The sequence below is a fragment of the Grampus griseus genome (genome assembly GCF_964374135.1).
Source record: "Grampus griseus genome assembly, chromosome: 8".
NCBI classification, from domain to species: Eukaryota; Metazoa; Chordata; class Mammalia; order Artiodactyla; family Delphinidae; genus Grampus; species Grampus griseus.
Genome location: NC_139002.1, coordinates 100,490,072 through 100,508,793, shown reverse-complemented (window position 1 = coordinate 100,508,793; position 18,722 = coordinate 100,490,072). Strand labels below are relative to the sequence as shown.

The window sequence follows — 18,722 nt, the reverse complement described above, 5'->3', positions numbered from 1 at the left end:
GGCGCCTTGAGTCCTCCAAGAGGCCAGGTGAGCCCGTCCCGTGACGCCCCGCGCCCCGGCCGCTCTGGCCTGCAACGTGTCTCTGGGGCGGAGACAGCGGCCGTGGAGTTCGCCGCGCGCGGGTGGGGGCTCCCTGTCTCTTTGCTCGTGTCCGTCTTTTTTTCGTTTCGCCTGAGTCCCGCTGGGCTGCCCCAGGCCTCGACATGTCGTACAACTACGTGGTAACGGCACAGAAGCCCACCGCCGTGAACGGCTGCGTGACCGGTGAGGCTGCCAGGGCAGGAGACCCCGGTGAGGGAGGGAGCTGGGGGGAACCGAGGCCTAGGGAAGCCCGCGGCCCCCGGGTTGCCGCCAGGACCGGGCCCAGGGAATGGAAGGCGCTGGCGGCCGAGGGACCTCCCACAGCCCACGGCTTAAAAGAAGCTGTCTCAACACGCGCCTTTGGGGGAGTAAAAGCTGCTCTTGAGGGTCCCCTTTCGTTCTCGGAGGTCACTTGGCCTCGAGGACAGGACGCGCCCAGTGGGACAGAGAGTGGAATGTGAGTTGTTTGTGCGGTGTTGCTTGGGCCGCGAGATTGGCCGCGTGTGGTTAGGGGGGAAGGGGCGGTGATGATGGCGACTTTGGGGCAGGAGCCTGGGAGGTGCAGGAGGTGGAGGGATGTGAGGAATGTCCGTACTCACCCGAAAGAGAGGAGTCCGCTTTGCCTGGGGCTGTTGTTTACAAGAGGGAGCTGTTGGAGAAGAGGGTTTGGAATGGCCCAGCCCAGTGCTGGGTTTGCCTTGTTTGTTTATGCAAGAATTGTTAAGGACGCAGATGTCCAGAACCCAGCCATAATCATCTTGAACCAAGTTCTCAACAGAATATGAAGCTCTCAAACTTGTATTTTTATGTAAATCCGAATCATGATTCCGAAGGAAAACTGTTGTTGGAGAGTTGGAGGCTATGAAGGACTGTGGATGGGGTTTCGGTAGACTGCTGGGAGGGCAAGAGGTGCAAACAAAACAAGGTTTTAAGGTAAAGCTCTGAGAATTCTCTTCGTTTGATCTAGTCTGTTTGGTAAAGATTTTGTGAAAATTCGAATTTGGACTGAATAAGAAGAAACACTTTCTCCAGCATCCCTTAATTAGAGTATGAGTCGGCCACTGCGATAGGAAAAGTGAAATTCGAGGGCACAGAGCCATCTGAAGGGTTTTCACAGTCATTGGCAGTTGAAGGACATGCTGCTCTTAGGCCCAGTCCAGTTTCTTAATCTGATGAGGGAAGTAGCGTTCCTGAACGTGTGAAGTGAGACTCTGAGGATTTGGTGAGAAGGGAGTGAATGGAGGGAACCGGAGAAATACGTGCAGTAAATCGAGAATTCAGGAGGTTTTAGGTAGAAGTGATAGGATCACTTAGATAGTGCTTTGGCTTCAAAGATTAGAGGATCTGTTCTTTCAGGACACTTTACTTCAGCTGAAGACTTGAACCTGTTGATTGCCAAAAATACGAGATTAGAGATCTATGTGGTCACTGCTGAGGGGCTTCGACCCGTCAAAGAGGTGGGCATGTATGGGAAGATTGCCGTCATGGAGCTTTTCAGGCCCAAGGTAAGTGCTCTGGGTTGGTTGGGCCCAGCAACAAAGGGAGAACTGTTAGTTGTAGTCGGGTTTACGTTGTTTTACATCACTGCTTGCTTAGGATGGGTGCAATAAGGCTTAGGAGAGAAACTCTTCTCTTTTTGAATGGCAGATTTCAATTTATATTCTAATTTAAAAAGCTTCCAAGAAACAGAAGGAGAGATTTGCTAGGGAAAAATTTTTCAAGTTGACTTTTTTTTTTTAATCAAGTTGACTTTTTAGAAGGGACTATTAAAGCAGTTTGAAATGTGGGTCACCGTCCTGTGGGTCATCATAGTGATTCAGAGAGTAGGCTCTAGAGTTAGGGCAGTACTGGCTTTATTCCTTATTAAATCTAATTTTGGTTGTCATCTAACCTTTCAGAGCCTTGTTTCCCCATCTGCAAAATGGGGATAACAGTATCCAGTCCTCTGGGTTATTGTCAGGATTAAGTGGTTTAATAACAGGACGTAGCACCTAACAAGCATTCACTGTTAACACATCACCAAATTATTATTGTTATTATAATTCGACCGTTTCTATCTGTAAGTGAATCTGATGGGGAAGCAGTGGGTTCAAAATTTAAATTATAACCCTTTGAACAAAATACTCACTTTGTTGGGGTCTGTGTTAATAAGTGAGAGAGACTTTATAGATGCACTTCAGCTTCCTTTGTTCACATTTTTTTTTCTTTGTCCAAGTACTTGGAGGGGATTAGAGGAGGCGTTACATTCATCTTTCAGAATTTGAATGGAGTAATTGAGATTAGCTGACGTGGAACTAGATGAATATGTTATATGTAGAGCAGAGATGAAGAATCATGAAAGTGGACTAGATGTTTACCAGCTTCAGTTCTGGCCTTTCTGTACACACCCTTAGGGTGTGTGCGTAACTAGTGTGTGTTACATACTTACCGTGGGTTTTTTCAGGGAGAAAAGAAAATTCTTGAAGAATTTAATATGCTTAAAGGATGATTAAAGGCTAGACAAGTATTCCTGTTTTCAAAACAAACCTCTTTTGATAGTATGATGTTGGTTTCCAGGGGGAGAGCAAGGACCTACTGTTTATCCTGACAGCTAAGTACAATGCCTGCATCTTGGAGTATAAGCAGAGTGGCGAGAGCATTGACATCATAACGCGAGCTCATGGCAATGTCCAGGTGAGGTGATGAGAGTTTTCCTGGTAGGGTTGTCATGATTTGGTGAAGAAAATTGTACTGCTGGGGCAGCTCTCTCTCTGTGTGATCAGAGAAACAAGGAGAAAACACTAAGGACTTCTGCAGTTTACTCAGAGTCCAAGGGAGAAGGTAATAATTCACTGAGATTCAGTGTTTTGCAAAAAGGCTTACACTGACATTTGGGCGTCCTGACATGTCAAGAAGACGCCACTGGTTTTGCTGCCACTCTTAAAATCACCCTGGGAAGGTGGTGCGCAGCGTTTTCTGTTACTCTAGGTGTTTGAGGTTCTTTCCTAACCCCAGTTTTATTTCTCAGGACCGAATCGGCCGCCCCTCAGAGACGGGCATTATTGGCATCATTGACCCTGAGTGCCGAATGATTGGCCTGCGACTCTACGATGGCCTTTTCAAGGTTATTCCACTAGACCGGGACAATAAAGAGCTCAAGGCCTTTAACATCCGCCTGGAGGAGTTGCATGTTATTGATGTCAAGTTCCTATATGGTTGCCAAGCACCTACCATCTGCTTTGTCTACCAGGTACTGGAGCAGGAGGAGAGAGGGAGAAGCTGTATGGTTTGGCACAGTGGGAGTCCATTTTTGCCAGTCAGAATGTCTGGACGTCATGGTAGGGCAGGTAGAAGTGTTTAATGTATTTGTCCTGAAATGTTTTGAATGATATAATTAATATGTGTCAGGTTTTGGTTGCACCTTGAGAGAAGAAGTACTTATCGTGGAGGCAGGAAGCAGTCTGGGGCCTGTAGCAGGCTTTAATCCTGAGATTACACTCTGGTTTTGGGCCTTGGAGATTTTATAGGGTGACCCAGTTTATACTTTGTCTCTTGCTGGCATGCTAGGGGATTATTAAAACTTAGCTCTAAAGAAATGATCTGGAAATTCCCTTACAAGCAATGAGAAAATGTCTTGGGGATGCTTTATGTGTCTTCCAAGAAGAGGTGCATTTTGATCAGCACTCACTTTCTGGTGACCGCTGGCTCTTGACTTCTATTTTAGTCTGTGCCTAAAACTTTTGTAGAGCTGATCCTGGGCAGCTGTTCTCTGGGCTAGATCTGTTGAGGGGGTGTGGGGTGGGGGCAGGGTGGCAGAGCACCAGACTAATATGCTTGTATCTTGGTGATATCTCAGCCTTTTAACAAAGGGCCATACAGTATGAGGTTATTTCACTAGCATGTGGTTGAATAAATGATGGAAGAAAGCTTAGTCCAAGTCTAAGTACTGGGTGTGGGCATGTAAACACTTTTTAAACACTGTGTTAAGTATTGGAAATACTGATGTATTTTTGTATATTTCTCAGTGTCACAGTAAGTGCTGTAGTTTTGAGGCTGGTTGATATAAAGTTCATTTGAATAGGTTGAAACCAGCTTAGGAGATTTTGTTTAATCTTATTTACAATACATTAAATATCAGGTCTGAAATAATAACTTGGAATCTCTCTCACTTCTTCAGTTTTGTAAATATCAGGTCATTAAAACATTGATGTTGGTTATTCAAGGCTGACTCTGCAGCCTCAGGGCTGTGGGTTGTGAATGAGCTTCATTTCCATATGTGTGTCTCAGAGGCCCAAATCCAAACCCCAGCTTGAATTTATGGTGAAGTTGAGTCTTACCCCTAATCATTGATGGGAAAATCTTTTCATCAACTAAAAATGATTTTTTCTCCTGTTTTGTGCCCAAAGGTCAATTTGAAAAATAACACGTGAGGGAGCTCCTTGGTGGTCTAGTGGTTAGGATTCAGTGCTTTCACTGCTGTGGCCCGGGTTCAATCCCTGGTAGGGGAACTGAGATCCGTCAAGCCACGTGGTATGGCCAAAATTTAAAAAAAAAAAAAAAAAAAAAGGAAAATCCATGTGAAAGGTAGTCATGCAGAGTGCTTCAGGAGCTGTAACAATGATGAAGATGTGGGCCCTGGCCTGAACACACTGTCGGATTCCTTCCATAACTTCTTAGAGCTTGGTCTGGCCTTTGATGAGGCCACCCTCCACTGGCCCCATGCCAGCTCTTTTAGTCTCTTAAAGGTGTCTTTGATAGCTCCAGGTCTGAAGTGAGTCATGATTCAAAACAAGGAGGGGAAGATGGTGTTGACAATGTCAGGATTGGAGGTTTCGACTAACTTTAGAGGAGCAGCACGCTCTGTTCTTTACCGTCACCCTATCAGAATGCATCTGAGAATTGTATCAAACGGAGCTTTGTTTTAGACTGTAATTGATTTTTATTTTATTAAAAAAAAAATTTTTGTTGGAGTATAGTTGCTTTACAATGTTGTGTTAGTTTCTACTGTATGGCACAGTGAATCAGCTATACGTGTACATATATCCTCTCTTTTTTGGATTTCCTTCCCATTTATGTCACCACAGAGCATTGAGTAGAGTTCCCTGTGCTATACAGTAGGTTCTCATTTGTAACAAACAAATTTAAAAAATTTGTGACATGTGTTTCACTTCTCAATGTGTTTTTTCTCTTTAGATATTTTATAAGTTCCTTGAAGATAAGGACCAGAGAATATGTATATATATATATATATATATATATATATCTTATATACGTACATGTACATTCACAAATGTACACATATGTACATTATATCTCTGTAGTGGTTAGTACAGCGTGACAAGTTCATTTTTCTAAGTTTTAAATATCTCTTTGTTGGTTCAGTTGTTAGAAACAGTTAGCCTCAGTCACAGTCTACCCAGACTATCAGAAGCTCAGCTGGTGGCCGTTAGCATGCTGATGGATAAGGTTGGGAAGGCTGGCGTGACAGGAGTGTCAGATGCTGTTCCTTTCAGGGCCCCTCTCCAGCCCAGGGCACCCTTCGTAGGGACTAATGGTTCTACCTTTGCTCACCTAGGACCCTCAGGGGCGGCACGTAAAAACCTATGAGGTGTCTCTTCGAGAGAAGGAGTTCAATAAGGGCCCTTGGAAACAGGAAAACGTAGAAGCTGAAGCTTCCATGGTGATTGCAGGTTTGTTGGGGGATTTAGGAAATTTGCCTCTGCCCCACTTCTGGGCCAGTTCCCTATCGCTCCTTCCTCACCTTCTCTGCCCTTCATCTCAGCACTCCAGTGCTGTTGAGCACATGCATTGTTCAGCCCTCCCTTATGTCTCCTATCTGTAAATGTCCTTCCGTTTGTTTTTTGCATTTTTGTCTTTGGGATTGTCTTGTTTTTTACCCTTCCCCCAAAAGTATAACTTTCCTTTATTTGGGGTGGTGGGGTTAACTAAAACAATGAGATTGATTTGCAGAGTGGCATATGGAAGTTAGTCTCATTATTTTATTGTTGGGCAAAAATTAAAAAAAACTGAAGGGGACCAATAGAGCTTATTTTATCTGGCTCCTTTATTTCATAGATGAGGAAACAAGGCTGAGGGACTTGCCCATGCCTGTGCCTCACTGACAAAGCGTAGGCTGGAATCCAGTCATCTTTGCTCTTTATCCTATATTCTTCCCCCAGCACTGTTGTGTGTTTCACCTAGTAGAGAAGTTTTAAAACTCTTAAGTGCAAATGGGCTCTTCTATATGGTAGCCCTGATAATGGGGGAAATGAAGCTAAGGAACAAGGAAAAAAATCTCAGAAACTCCGAAAGAGTGGCAATAAAAGTACGACCAGGAGTACAGAGTGGGCAGCCTACAATTTCTAAGACAGTAATCTCAGAAAAAGCTTATCATAGTCCATGGACTTTGATGTCTAAAAAATGATTGTCTTCAAGTTTGCCTCAGAGATAACTGGATCAGTGCCCTTGCTGCCTCAGGGTTTGGCAGGTCCCAAATGCTGAGCATTTTAATGCTACTCTTTCTCCTGCAGTCCCAGAGCCTTTTGGAGGCGCCATCATCATTGGACAGGAATCAATCACCTATCACAACGGTGACAAATATCTGGCGATTGCCCCTCCCATCATTAAGGTGAGCAGCATTCTTTTCCCTTTTTCTTCTTTCTGTTTGTTCCCCCGCTTCTTTTCCCCACCATTTGTCAGAAGGGGATTCAGAGGTATGTCACATTATTCACTATGTATATAAGATGTTGTGTTGGTCATTGGGAATACAAAGAGATTGACTTGGTGTTGCTTTCAAAGAGCTTGCTTGCTAACTAAGGGAGAGAAATAATCAAAATTTGGTTTATCCTTTCCATTCACTGGGGCAATTTGAAGAAAGGAAAAATTTCAGGAATTCTAATGAATGTTAATGTTCTTAGAGCTCAAATCAGGTAAAATAATATAGTGAATACTATATATAGACTTAAAAAATTAGTCACAAAAAATTTCACCTTCAAATTTCAAGTCATAGAAATGAAAGCTTAAAAGCTTAATTTTATTTTTTTTTTTGAGGATAAATAACAAAATCTGTGGTAGCATGCATAGTCCAGTCAGTACTTACAGCTGCTTCTCTTTTATGTATTTGTTTTCCAGTAAAATAATATGTGAGTAAACATTTAAAGTATGTTGAGCTCCTCAGAACATTGTCTTCAAAATAAAACGTCCTCAAAAAAATAAATAATAATAAATAAAACGTTCTCATTTTTGATCACACATGTAATGTGAGCTGAGTGGATTCCTTGCTCATGAAGTGGCTGGGTTTGGTAAAGGGAATGGTCTGCTAGGCTTTATTCTCTGGTTGTGGAGGATGCTTTATCTCTAATGACTGTGTCTTCCCTCTTGGCAGCAAAGCACAATTGTGTGTCACAATCGCGTGGACCCCAATGGCTCCCGCTATCTGCTGGGAGACATGGAAGGACGGCTCTTCATGCTGCTTTTGGAGAAGGAGGAACAGATGGATGGCACCGTTACCCTCAAGGATCTCCGAGTGGAACTCCTTGGGGAGGTAGGCCCTGTCCCTACTCTTCTACATTTCTCCTAGGTGCCTCGTGACCCCAGATGTGTGGTCCCAAACTGCACCTGGGAATTATATTACTTAACACCCAACAACAAATGCTCAGTCCTGCTGTGGAAGTTGGTTTTTGAATGAGTAGATTCTAGAGAATCTCACAGGCAGTGGGGTACTACCTCAAGTATTAAAAAAAAAAGAGAAACAAAAAGGATACACTGTAGAATTAAAGGTTAATCTAAGGCTGATACTCAGTTATGGGAGGACGTTCTACAAAAGTATTGTTAAGAACAATGCAGCAATTTTAGAGGTCTCTAGCTATTTTGAGGAGACTGGAGCTGTTGGGATTAAAGTGATCATTTGGAGCAGGCACCTGCAAGACAAATCGTTGATTTTTCTGACTATAGGGATGTGATAAATGAAGAGTCACAAACTTCAGAGATTTAGGAATGATCGTTGAGTGTGACCTGGGGATTTGAAATGGAGAATTGTTTTGGGAATCGTGACGGCAGGTGTGATTTTTCTCAGCACATGTCTGAGAGGTGGGTAGGACGGTGTCTGGATCCCACGTGAAGTCCATTCTCATGTCTTTCATGCCCTTGATTTTCTTTTAGACCTCTATTGCTGAGTGCTTGACATACCTTGATAACGGTGTTGTGTTTGTCGGGTCTCGCCTTGGTGACTCCCAGCTTGTGAAGGTGAGAAGACATTTTCTTCTTTCTGGCTTCTTTCTTGCAGTCTTCACTGCTTCTTCATTAAGTTCTTTCTGTGTTTAGTACCTCTCAGAGTTTCTTCAGTTCATCCATATGCCTGCTATCCACCTTTCTACTTGGTTGATTTAGCATCCTACCCTGACTAGCTGTTTGTCCTAAATGTTCATTCAACAAATGTGCCGGGCAAGGTGCTAGGTACTGTGGGTGCAATGATGAACAAGAGCTAGCTTCTACCTTCAAATAGGTCATAGTCTAATGTATTTGATCCCCTCTAGAATATGAGAATTTGAACCTTCTCTGCAGAAGAATGCATGCAAACATTTTACATTAATTTCCAGCTGTTCCTCTGAAATCCATCCATGGGATGCCAGGTTAGAAATCCCTGGCTGGTTAGTGGGTCACCTCTAGGATAACCATGTTCCTTAGCAGTTCCCTTCTAGAAGCATCCAGTAGAGCATAAGAAGCATCCGTAAGAGCATAAGATCTTCTTAGAGCATGAGAAGATCTAGTAGGGTTGAGTTTCTTTTGGATGATAACTCTCTCTTTAGGGTGGGTCTGGAGCATTCTAGGCCTAGCATTGTTCTTTCTTTTTCAGCTCAATGTTGACAGCAATGAACAAGGCTCCTATGTAGTGGCCATGGAAACCTTTACCAATTTAGGACCCATTGTGGACATGTGTGTGGTGGACCTGGAGAGGCAGGGGCAGGGACAGGTAAGGGGGTCATCCTGGAAAGGGATAGTTGGTATGCCCACTCAAACGGTGTCCTCCTGGGTCTGCTTAGCTAGAATGGGGAGTGTGCACTGCAGATAACTTTTAAGAGCCTCACTCACTAATTTCCAATGATGTGAGGATAACTACCATTTATTGAGTGCCTATCTTGGTCTGCCAGGCAGTCTACATACATTATCTATAATCACACAAGCACTGTGTTAGATAGGGATTCTTGGCCATTTCAGAAGTGAGGAAACTTAAGGCTGAGGAGGATTAAGCAACTTGTCCAAGGTTACATAACTACTAAATGGCAGGTGTGTCTGCCTTCAGATCCTGTGCTCTTTCCAGTAAACTAGGTTCCCAGGGTGGAAACAAGCTTGCTAGGAATAGTGGTAGGAACCTTTTGCTTCTTGGACTAGGATATCCTGTCTGCTTGATAAATTTGAGAGACTTTGGAGATCAACCTCTGCTAAGTCTGCATCCTCAAACCTAGCTCCACAACAAAGGGTCCTTGGTTTTAGGTATAGCTTGTTTACTTTGTGAGCATCAGTCTAGTTGCCTCAGTCTGGAGCGGGTTATTTAGAAACCTTTTCTCTACTTGCAGCTGGTCACTTGCTCTGGGGCTTTCAAGGAAGGCTCTTTGCGGATCATCCGGAATGGAATTGGAATCCACGAGCATGCCAGCATTGACTTGCCAGGCATCAAAGGTATCCTTTTGGTGGACATAGGATGCAGATCTTACTTGAGTGACTTTGGCCTCATTACATGTCATGAAGACACTTCCGGGGGGAGCAGATCAAATGAAGAGTAAAAAAATTCATAGTGCCAAATAAGCGGTAGAAGCTTAAATATATTGAAAAGTTCCAAAGTAAACTTAAAGAGAATATTGACCAAAATTGGATTATGGGGCTTCCCTGGTGGCGCAGTGGTTGAGAGTCCGCCTGCCGATGCAGGGGACGTGGGTTCGTGCCCCGGTCCGGGAGGATCCCACATGCCGCAGAGCGGCTGGGCCCGTGAGCCATGGCTGCTGAGCCTGCGCGTCCGGACCCTGTGCTCCGCAACGGGAGAGGCCACAACAGTGAGAGACCCGCGTACCGCAAAAAAAAAAAAAAAAACTTGGATAATGGAGTAGAGGAATGGTGGAAGAAAGATTACAAGTGAAATTTAATGTTGTTTATATAAGGGAACTGATAGAATCCGTAAAGAGAGAGGAGACTGAGAATTTCATAGAAAGATGTACATGTAAAGGTAACTTCTAGAACAAAAGTACAGATCTTTGTAAATTCCAAGAGAACATAATAGTCGAAAAGATCAAAGAAAAACTACATAGTGAAAGACTTTTATAATATACAAACAGTAAACATAACCTAAAATAATATGACAGAACTGATATCAAACATCTGTATGAGTAACTCATATATCAGATATCTGGTACCAGTAAACAAATGGGCTAAACTCACCTGTTATAAGAAAAAGATGATCAGATTGGATCATAAGGCAAAAATTAATTCAAAGTAGTATATAGGAGGCACATCTTAAAAAAAAAATAATTCAGAATATAAAAAAGTAAGAGGATGAGAACATATTAATAAAAAAATAGAGGTTTATGAATTAGGAAGAGATCATAAAACTACAAAACTCAAGAGAATCAACTGAAAAGCTAACAGGCAGTAAGAATTCATTAAGGTAGGATATAAAATTAATGTTCTGAAATCAGTAGTTTTCATGTAAAAACACAATTAGAAGGTATAGTAGAGGGAAAGAGACAATTTACAATAGGAATAAAAAGATAAAATACCAAGGAATAAGTTTAACAAGAATTGTGCAAAATCTATGTAAGGAAAACTTTAAGATACTCTTAAAGGATTAAAAGGATAGATTGATCAAATGAAAAAGACATGCCAAGGTCTTATAAGTTAACATTATAAAGCTCTTTCTCTCTGATTTTTATATTTAATGTATTTCAATAAAAATATCAATAGGTTTTTTTTCTTTGACCTGGGCAAGTCAAAGACCAAATGGGAAACAGAAGCAGCAAGAAAAGCTAGGAAGGGCTTCCCTGGTGGCACAGTGGTTGAGAGTCTGCTCCGCAACGGGAGAGGCCACAACAGAGAGAGGCCCGCGTACCGCAAAAAAAAAAAAAAAAAAAAGAAAAGCTAGGAAAACTTAAAGAGCAATGAGACGGGCCTAGTTACCAGATATAAAAACGTACTATTAAACCTTAGAAATTAAAAGTTTGGTTTTGGTGCACGAATAGGCAAGAGTCCCATGGGCAGACTCAAATGTCCCGAAATAAACACAACTGTATGTGGGACTTCAGTGTACAATAGTGGTGGTATCTCAGGTCAGTGAGGTAAAGATAATTCTTTTGAATAAATGGTGTTGGGATAACTGGAGTCATTTGGGAAAAGATAAGTGTGGATCCATACTGCTCAGTGTATACCTTGCTAGAATCTAAATGGATCAAAGACTTAATATAAAAATATGAAGCCATACAAAAACTAAAAGAAAAAGGTGGTGAATTCTTTTCTAATTTTGGAGTGAGGATAGTCAAACAATGACTCAAAAGTACAGAAGCCAAAAAGAAAGATTAATAAACTATCAGCATAAAAATAAAACACTTCTGCATGGCAAAAACAAAACACTGCAAGCTAAGTTAGAAGAAATGGCAAATTGGATAAAAACGTTTGTAGTTTATCTTATAGGCAAAGGCCTAATCTCTCTTAATTCATAAAAAATTTCTAGAAAGACCACGAAATTTCCTGCCCCCAAATTAGCAAAGTACATGGATAGACAGGTAACAAGCCTAACTTATAATAAGTGCAAATCAAAACAAAATAGTGATACTATACTTTACCAGATGCCAAAGTTGAAGTTTGACAACACATTGTGTTGGTGAGGCTGTGAGAAAATGAGCGTGCTCACTGAAAATGTCTGCGGAAACTACAACTGCATCTAGTGATTTGCCCCGCAAGCCCAATTCTGGGCATCTAGCCCATAGACCTTTATATGTATAAAGTGACATAAATACAAGATTACTCATTGTGGCGTTGTATATTGTGGCAATATACTGAAAAAGGGTCCATCAGTGGGAACTAACTAATAAACTGTTACATCCATACAATTAAATACTGTGCAGATGTCAAAAACAAGAAACTATTCTGTTATGATAAAGGCCCAGGCATATATTAGATGAAAAAACAAGGTGCAGACAGTTTGTGATAGGCCATTGTATATTGGCTTGCAACACAGTGTTTACCTATTTTCCTAAATTAAAAAGAATTGGAAGGATAAACTACTATTGTTTACTTATTTGGGGGCTAGGTTGGAAGGAGAGGTATAGGGGTGAGACTTCTGTGTTAAACATTTAAAAAATAAATTTTGGGACTTCCCTGGTGGTTCAGTCGTTAAGAATCTGCCTGCCAATACAGGGGACACAGGTTCGAGCCCTGGTCTGGGAAGATCCCACATGCTGTGGAGCAACTAAACCCATGTACCATAGCTACTGAGCCTGCACTGTAGAGCCCGCGAGCCACAACTACTGAGCCCATGTGCCACAACTACTGAAGCCCCTGCGCCTAGAGTCCAAGCTCCGCAACAAGAGAAGCCACTGCAGTGAGAAGCCCGTGCACCGCAACAAAGAGTAGCCCCGGCTCGACACAACTAGAGAAAGCCCATGTGCAGCAACGAAGACCCAACACAGCCAAAAATAAAATAAATTTTAAAAAAATTAAAAAATAAAAAACAAATTTTGACTTTGAGTCATGGAGATGAATTATCCCATCCAAAATCAAATGAAAAACCGAAAAATATCAGGCTCAAACAGCTTTAAAAATATCTAACTTCTTCAGAGTCTTAAAGCTAGGGAGGAACAGAGTGGGTATTTTATCTCAGGACTGACACCAAATTTCTTGCTCTTCCCGTGGGGTTAGGCTGCTCCTTCCTTAGATTGTGGGAGCGGAGTGTTGGTCTGTGCTGTGCCTCTTAATCTTTGATCTTTGTTCCAGGCTTATGGCCCCTGCGGTCTGATCCTAATCGGGAGACTGATGACACTTTGGTGCTCTCTTTTGTGGGCCAGACAAGGTAAGATGAGTCTGGTGCCAGCTCCAGGTGCTCATGTGAAGGTTGCAAGGTGGGGCAGCTGGTCTGGCTGACCCTGGCCTTCCATTCTGCTGCAGAGTTCTCATGTTAAACGGAGAGGAAGTGGAAGAAACTGAACTGATGGGTTTTGTGGACGATCAGCAAACTTTCTTCTGTGGCAATGTGGCTCATCAACAACTCATCCAGGTAGTAACGGAGAAAAGGGCGGGCCTCGTTTACACTTGAATTTGACCTAGAGTGCAGTACAGAGCACTACCGGATTTTTGGAAGTCAGTTTTTATGGCTCTAAAAGTAATGTAAAAAGGCTAGGGAAAAAACTGGAATTACCTGATCACCCACTACTGAGAGCAGTTTAATTAACTCTTAACTTTGGAGTTGTTCCTTTTAGCTTTAATTTTTCTTTGCAAATGTATATACGGTCGGCCCTTTGTATCTGTGGGTTTGGATCAGAAATATTTGGGATGGGAATTCCCTGGTGGTCCAGTGGTTAGGACTTGGCATTTTCACTTCCATCCCTGGTTAGGGAACTAAGATCCTGTAAGCCAAGTGGCATGGCTGGAAAAAAAAAATGGGGGAAAAAAACTTCAGAAAGTTCAAAAAGCAAAACTTGAATTTGCTGTGCACCAGCAGCTATTTACGTATCATTTACACTGTATTTACAGTTATTTACATAGCATTTACATTATATTAGGTATTATAATCTAGAGATGATTTAAAATACACTTAAGGATGTGAGTAGTTTATAAGCAATTATTGTTCCGTTTTATATAAGGGACTTGATTGAGCATCTGCGGATTTTGGTATCGGCTGGGGGATTCTGGAACCAGTCCCCTGCAGATACTGAGGGATGACTGTATATTGTGTTTATTCACATTTTCTTTTATGGATGGGATCATTATATATATATTTTTTGAGGGTGGGCAGGGGGATATTGTTTTCACACTAATTATATCCTGTCTTCTGAGACACACTTTTCCCCCGTGTTATAATAGTAGTATATACTTATTTGGAGAATACTGAAAAGCACAAAGGAAAAAAACCAGTCGTAGGCTACCATCCATATATGACTTTTGGGAGCACTTTCAGGGCGCTAATTATTATAACCAGAGTTCTAACTCTGTTCAGATCCTTATCTTAAATCTTTCTGTGATATGGGGGGCATATAGCCTTTTGGCACTTTTGTTAGCTGTGAGAGCCTGATTTCTTCGCACCTCTCAACGCCTGGCAGTCTTTTTAAGTTTGGAGTGACCGTGATGCTCTTGGTTTTTTGCACACCCTCCTCACCTTTTGAGCCGTTCTCCACACTGAGCAGAGTCAGTGATTTGCCTGTGGCAGGTATAGCACTTGAGGGCCTGAGGACTATTGAACTGTCTTTATCTTTTTATCCTCTTGGTCTTCCTTTTAGGCAACAGGCAGTGGTGGGTTTGGTAAAAACCAGAGGGAAGCTTCTGTCAGTTTGTTGAACAAATGTGGGGAGTGCCCAGTTACTGACTCATCGCTTTGTCAGTGTTTTCTAACTGGTGGCCTGAATACTGGCCCCAGCTCACATATCTCTTGTTAAAGGGCTTTCCTGTTTTTTTTTTTTTGATTTTCAGAATTATGCTGCTGCCCTGGTTTTGTAATTTACACTAGACCAGACCCTTCAAAAGCTGATTTCCTATTTTATACCAGCCCAATTATTACTAATGATGGATTTCTTCTCTTTTTTCTCAAGGGCAATATTAGGTTTTTTAGTAAAATCTTTAGTCTTCCCCATTGAAGCTTCTGAAACACCTTTGTTCAGCCATCAAAAGGACCACATTTTCTGTGTATGAAACCAGAGTTCTGCTTTCTGATCTCTCCCAAACTAGAGCCTTTCCTTTCTCAGAGCTGTGATCCTGCAGCCTCGGCTCGGCATCACACCCTGTCCTTGGTCCTCTAGACCCTGCACCGGGGCTTGAAGACAACCACCCCTCCCCCTTTGGCTCCTCTAGCTTTGAATTACACGTAAACCTTGCTGGCCTTAAAAAAATACCTTCTAGACCCCAGAACTTCCCTCCAGCTATTGCCCTATCTCCGTCTTCATCTAGATTCTGGAATCAAAAAAGTCTGTCTACACTGGCTCTCTTCCTTCTCCTATCTTCACTGCAGGCTGCCTGATATGACCCCTCCTACTAAATTGGGCGCACATTCCAGTAGCTGCTGCCTCTTTCTTGAGATGTGTCCTTCCTGAGCTGTCCACTTCCCTCTTTTCTAACTTTCTTTCTAACCCTCTAAATGTGCCTTCTCATATACTTTTTTTTTTTGAGGCTTGTTTTTAACTTTATAGTGATGTCTTTTTTTTTGAATTTTATTTTATTTATTTTTTTATACAGCAGGTTCTTATTAGTTATCTATTTTATACATATTATTGTATATATGTCAACCCAGATCTCCCAGTTCATCCCACCACCACCCACCCCCCACCACTTTCCCCCCTTGGTGTCCATACGTTTGTTCTCTACAATGATGGGCTTCTTTACCAAATGGAAAGGCTAATAACCCTTTGAAATATTATGTAATCCCATTGTAGTTCATTAGTATGAATAACAGCTTGTAGTGTTTCTGCATCCCCCATAGTGTTTATAATTCTAAAGGGCTTTCCTCTTTAAGTAGAAACTCAATTTTGATAAGTAAGGTGTATTGATACATAATAGTGTTATCAGCCTGCTTTTTGTTTTATTTCAATGATGAAATAAATGTATAAAATGTATTCATACATAGTAAAGAACTTGTATATTTTGGATATTTTATTTTATTTATTTATTTATTTTTTGGCTGTGCCGCGTGGCTTGCAGGATCTTAGTTCCCTGAACAGGGATTGAACCTGCGCCCTCGGCAGTGAAAGCGTGGAGCCCTAACCACTGGGCCGCCGGGGAATTCCCAGAACTTGGATATTTTAGAGACCTGATTCTTGGGTTGAGAAAAACAACTAGACTTGTAGTTGCAGGTCTTATTTACTCCATCGATACCTTTCCATAGGTTGTGTTACCCAAGCCTTACTCAGAGTGAAACAGGCCTTCTCTTTTTCTGCCTGTAGGTATGTAAGCTGTAAGCTGCTTGAAGCCAGTCTTCTTCAGGGCTTCAGCTAAAAATGACATCTTCATGTAATTAATCATTGCAGAACTTTGGAAAAATATATCTATGTGGCAGAGGAGCTTATTCTTAGGGTTGCACCAGGGCAGCATTTACCACCTTCTCACCCCTGTTTAGATCCCTGCAGGGGCTTGGAGACATTGCTCTTCTTTCTCTAGATCACTTCAGCATCTGTGAGGTTGGTCTCTCAAGACCCCAAAGCTCTCGTCAGTGAGTGGAAGGAGCCTCAGGGCAAGAACATCAGTGTGGCCTCCTGCAATAGCAGCCAGGTAGTAGTAGCCGTGGGAAGGGCCCTCTACTACCTGCAGATCCATCCTCAGGAGCTCCGACAGATCAGGTGTGTGTTTATCTGTCTGCTCTTTTTGCCCTCCCTGTTCTCTGGGGCTTCTTTGATCCTTGGATTCCTTCCTCTGACGTATTCTTCCTTGTTCAGCCACACAGAGATGGAACACGAAGTGGCCTGCTTGGACATCACCCCTTTAGGGGACAGCAGTGGAATGTCCCCTCTTTGTGCTATTGGTCTCTGGACAGACATCTCAGCCCGAATCGCGAAGCTGCCCTCTTTTGAGCTACTGCACAAAGAGATGCTGGGTGGAGGTGTGTTTCTTTTAAGGACCTGGGTTGGGATCAGAATCAGAATTTGGAACAAGAACTTAATGTACCTCTTTCCCACAGAGATCATTCCTCGTTCTATCCTGATGACCACCTTTGAGAGTAGCCACTACCTCCTTTGTGCCTTGGGAGATGGGGCGCTTTTCTACTTCGGGCTCAACATTGAGACAGGTGAGACTAGCACCTCGAGTGAGGGGCTCTTCGGAAAATCTGGAGTATTGGAGTTGGCAGAGTTCTTAGCCTCAGGGTGCTGCTTTTGAAGCTTCACAGTCCAGCTGTGTGTCCTGTTTCGTTTCTTTCCTTTTTTCTCTGGATGCCGTTCTTTCTGTAGGCCTGTTGAGCGACCGTAAGAAGGTGACTCTGGGCACCCAGCCCACCGTATTGAGGACTTTCCGTTCTCTTTCTACCACCAACGTCTTTGCTTGCTCTGACCGCCCCACTGTCATCTACAGCAGCAACCACAAATTGGTCTTCTCCAATGTCAACCTCAAGGAGGTGAACTACATGTGTCCCCTCAACTCAGATGGCTACCCTGACAGGTGAGCCTCTTTTTCTTTCCTCAGCGAGAGCCAGGAGTGAGGACATCGTGTTTTTTTCCTCAGACCCTCCCCTCCAGCCTTTTCCTAATGACAAAGTCCGTGACCAGCTGAGATGGGAGTATAGAGCAGAGGTTTGCAAATCTCGGCTATGCAGTAGAAACACCTTGGAAGCCTTTTTAAATGTACAGAATTATTTTTGAATCCTTCTTAGAGTTTGATTTGGTGGATCTAGGGTTGAGCCCTAGATCTGAATCTATATTTTTAGAAAACCTCGTAGGCGATTCAAATGATTAGTCAAGTTTCAGAACCCCTGATGCAGAGATCTTTATGTATTCCCCTGGAGCAGCGATTCTCAAAGTGTGGCTCCTCATAGCCACAGCACTACCTGGGAACGCATTAGGAACGTAAATTCTCAGGCCTCACCCACGGATCCACTGAATCAGAAACTCCAGGGTTGGACCCAGCAGTCTAGTTTAACAAGCCTCCCAGCTGATTCCGATGCCAGCATGGTTTGATAGTTTGAGCATCACTGTTCTATATTCGAATGCTTTAGTATTAAATAGTTAGTTGTTAAAAATCTCAGCCTAGGCCCAACCAGACCAATTAAATAGGAAAATCTCAGGGGTGGGACCAGGCATGTTTCCCAGGTGTGATTTAGCATAGAGTCAGTTGAGAACCACTACCCTGGGGTAAGCTAGTGTAATTCTGCCTTGTTTTCCTTCCCCTTGTGGAGTTGCCTCGTAGAATCCTTTCCTTCCTTGGGTCTACTCACTCTAAACCCAGAACCTTCTTTCCAGCCTGGCACTGGCCAACAACAGCACCCTCACCATTGGCACCATTGACGAGATACAGAAGCTGCATATTCGTACGGTTCCCCTCTATGAATCTCCCAGGTGAGGGCAGGGTAGGGGAGCTGCGGGGGCAGGGGTGCCCTGGGGGTTGGTGTGGAGCACCTCAGACTTCTCCTGAGGGGGCCCTGTTGCTCTGTACTTGTTCTACAGGAAGATCTGCTACCAGGAGGTGTCCCAGTGCTTCGGGGTCCTCTCCAGCCGTATTGAAGTCCAGGACACGAGTGGGGGCACAACTGCTCTGAGGCCCAGCGCCAGCACCCAGGTGAGGGCAGTGGACAAAGAAAGATGGTGTGAGAGCGGGGCAAACTGTTCTGTAAAGGCTCAGCTAGTAAATAGTTCTGGCTTTGCAGGTCATATGATCTCAGTCACAACTACTCAACTCTGTCTGCCATTACAAAGGCAACCATAGACAACAGGTGGGCATAGCTGGGTTCCAATAAAACTTTATTATTTATTTATTTAAGAAAAAAAATT

The 18,722-nt window shown here is 43.0% G+C and overlaps 1 protein-coding gene across 1 annotated transcript in view; it reads left to right on the top strand.

The window, feature by feature from the left end:
- The first annotated feature begins 11 nt into the window (after positions 1-11).
- Positions 12-18,722, top strand: part of DDB1 (damage specific DNA binding protein 1) — a 31,283-nt gene continuing 12,572 nt past the window's right edge. Inside the window, exons 1-18 of the mRNA XM_082659966.1 lie at positions 12-264; positions 1,438-1,586; positions 2,638-2,754; positions 3,089-3,310; positions 5,636-5,750; positions 6,591-6,688; positions 7,445-7,603; positions 8,221-8,304; positions 8,915-9,031; positions 9,636-9,738; positions 13,039-13,114; positions 13,210-13,318; positions 16,405-16,583; positions 16,680-16,843; positions 16,922-17,029; positions 17,190-17,397; positions 18,195-18,290; positions 18,399-18,510. Of these exons, the coding sequence (XP_082516092.1) occupies positions 204-264; positions 1,438-1,586; positions 2,638-2,754; positions 3,089-3,310; positions 5,636-5,750; positions 6,591-6,688; positions 7,445-7,603; positions 8,221-8,304; positions 8,915-9,031; positions 9,636-9,738; positions 13,039-13,114; positions 13,210-13,318; positions 16,405-16,583; positions 16,680-16,843; positions 16,922-17,029; positions 17,190-17,397; positions 18,195-18,290; positions 18,399-18,510 (2,277 nt within the window). The 5' untranslated portion in view covers positions 12-203. The remainder of the gene's footprint in view (positions 265-1,437; positions 1,587-2,637; positions 2,755-3,088; positions 3,311-5,635; positions 5,751-6,590; positions 6,689-7,444; positions 7,604-8,220; positions 8,305-8,914; positions 9,032-9,635; positions 9,739-13,038; positions 13,115-13,209; positions 13,319-16,404; positions 16,584-16,679; positions 16,844-16,921; positions 17,030-17,189; positions 17,398-18,194; positions 18,291-18,398; positions 18,511-18,722) is intronic.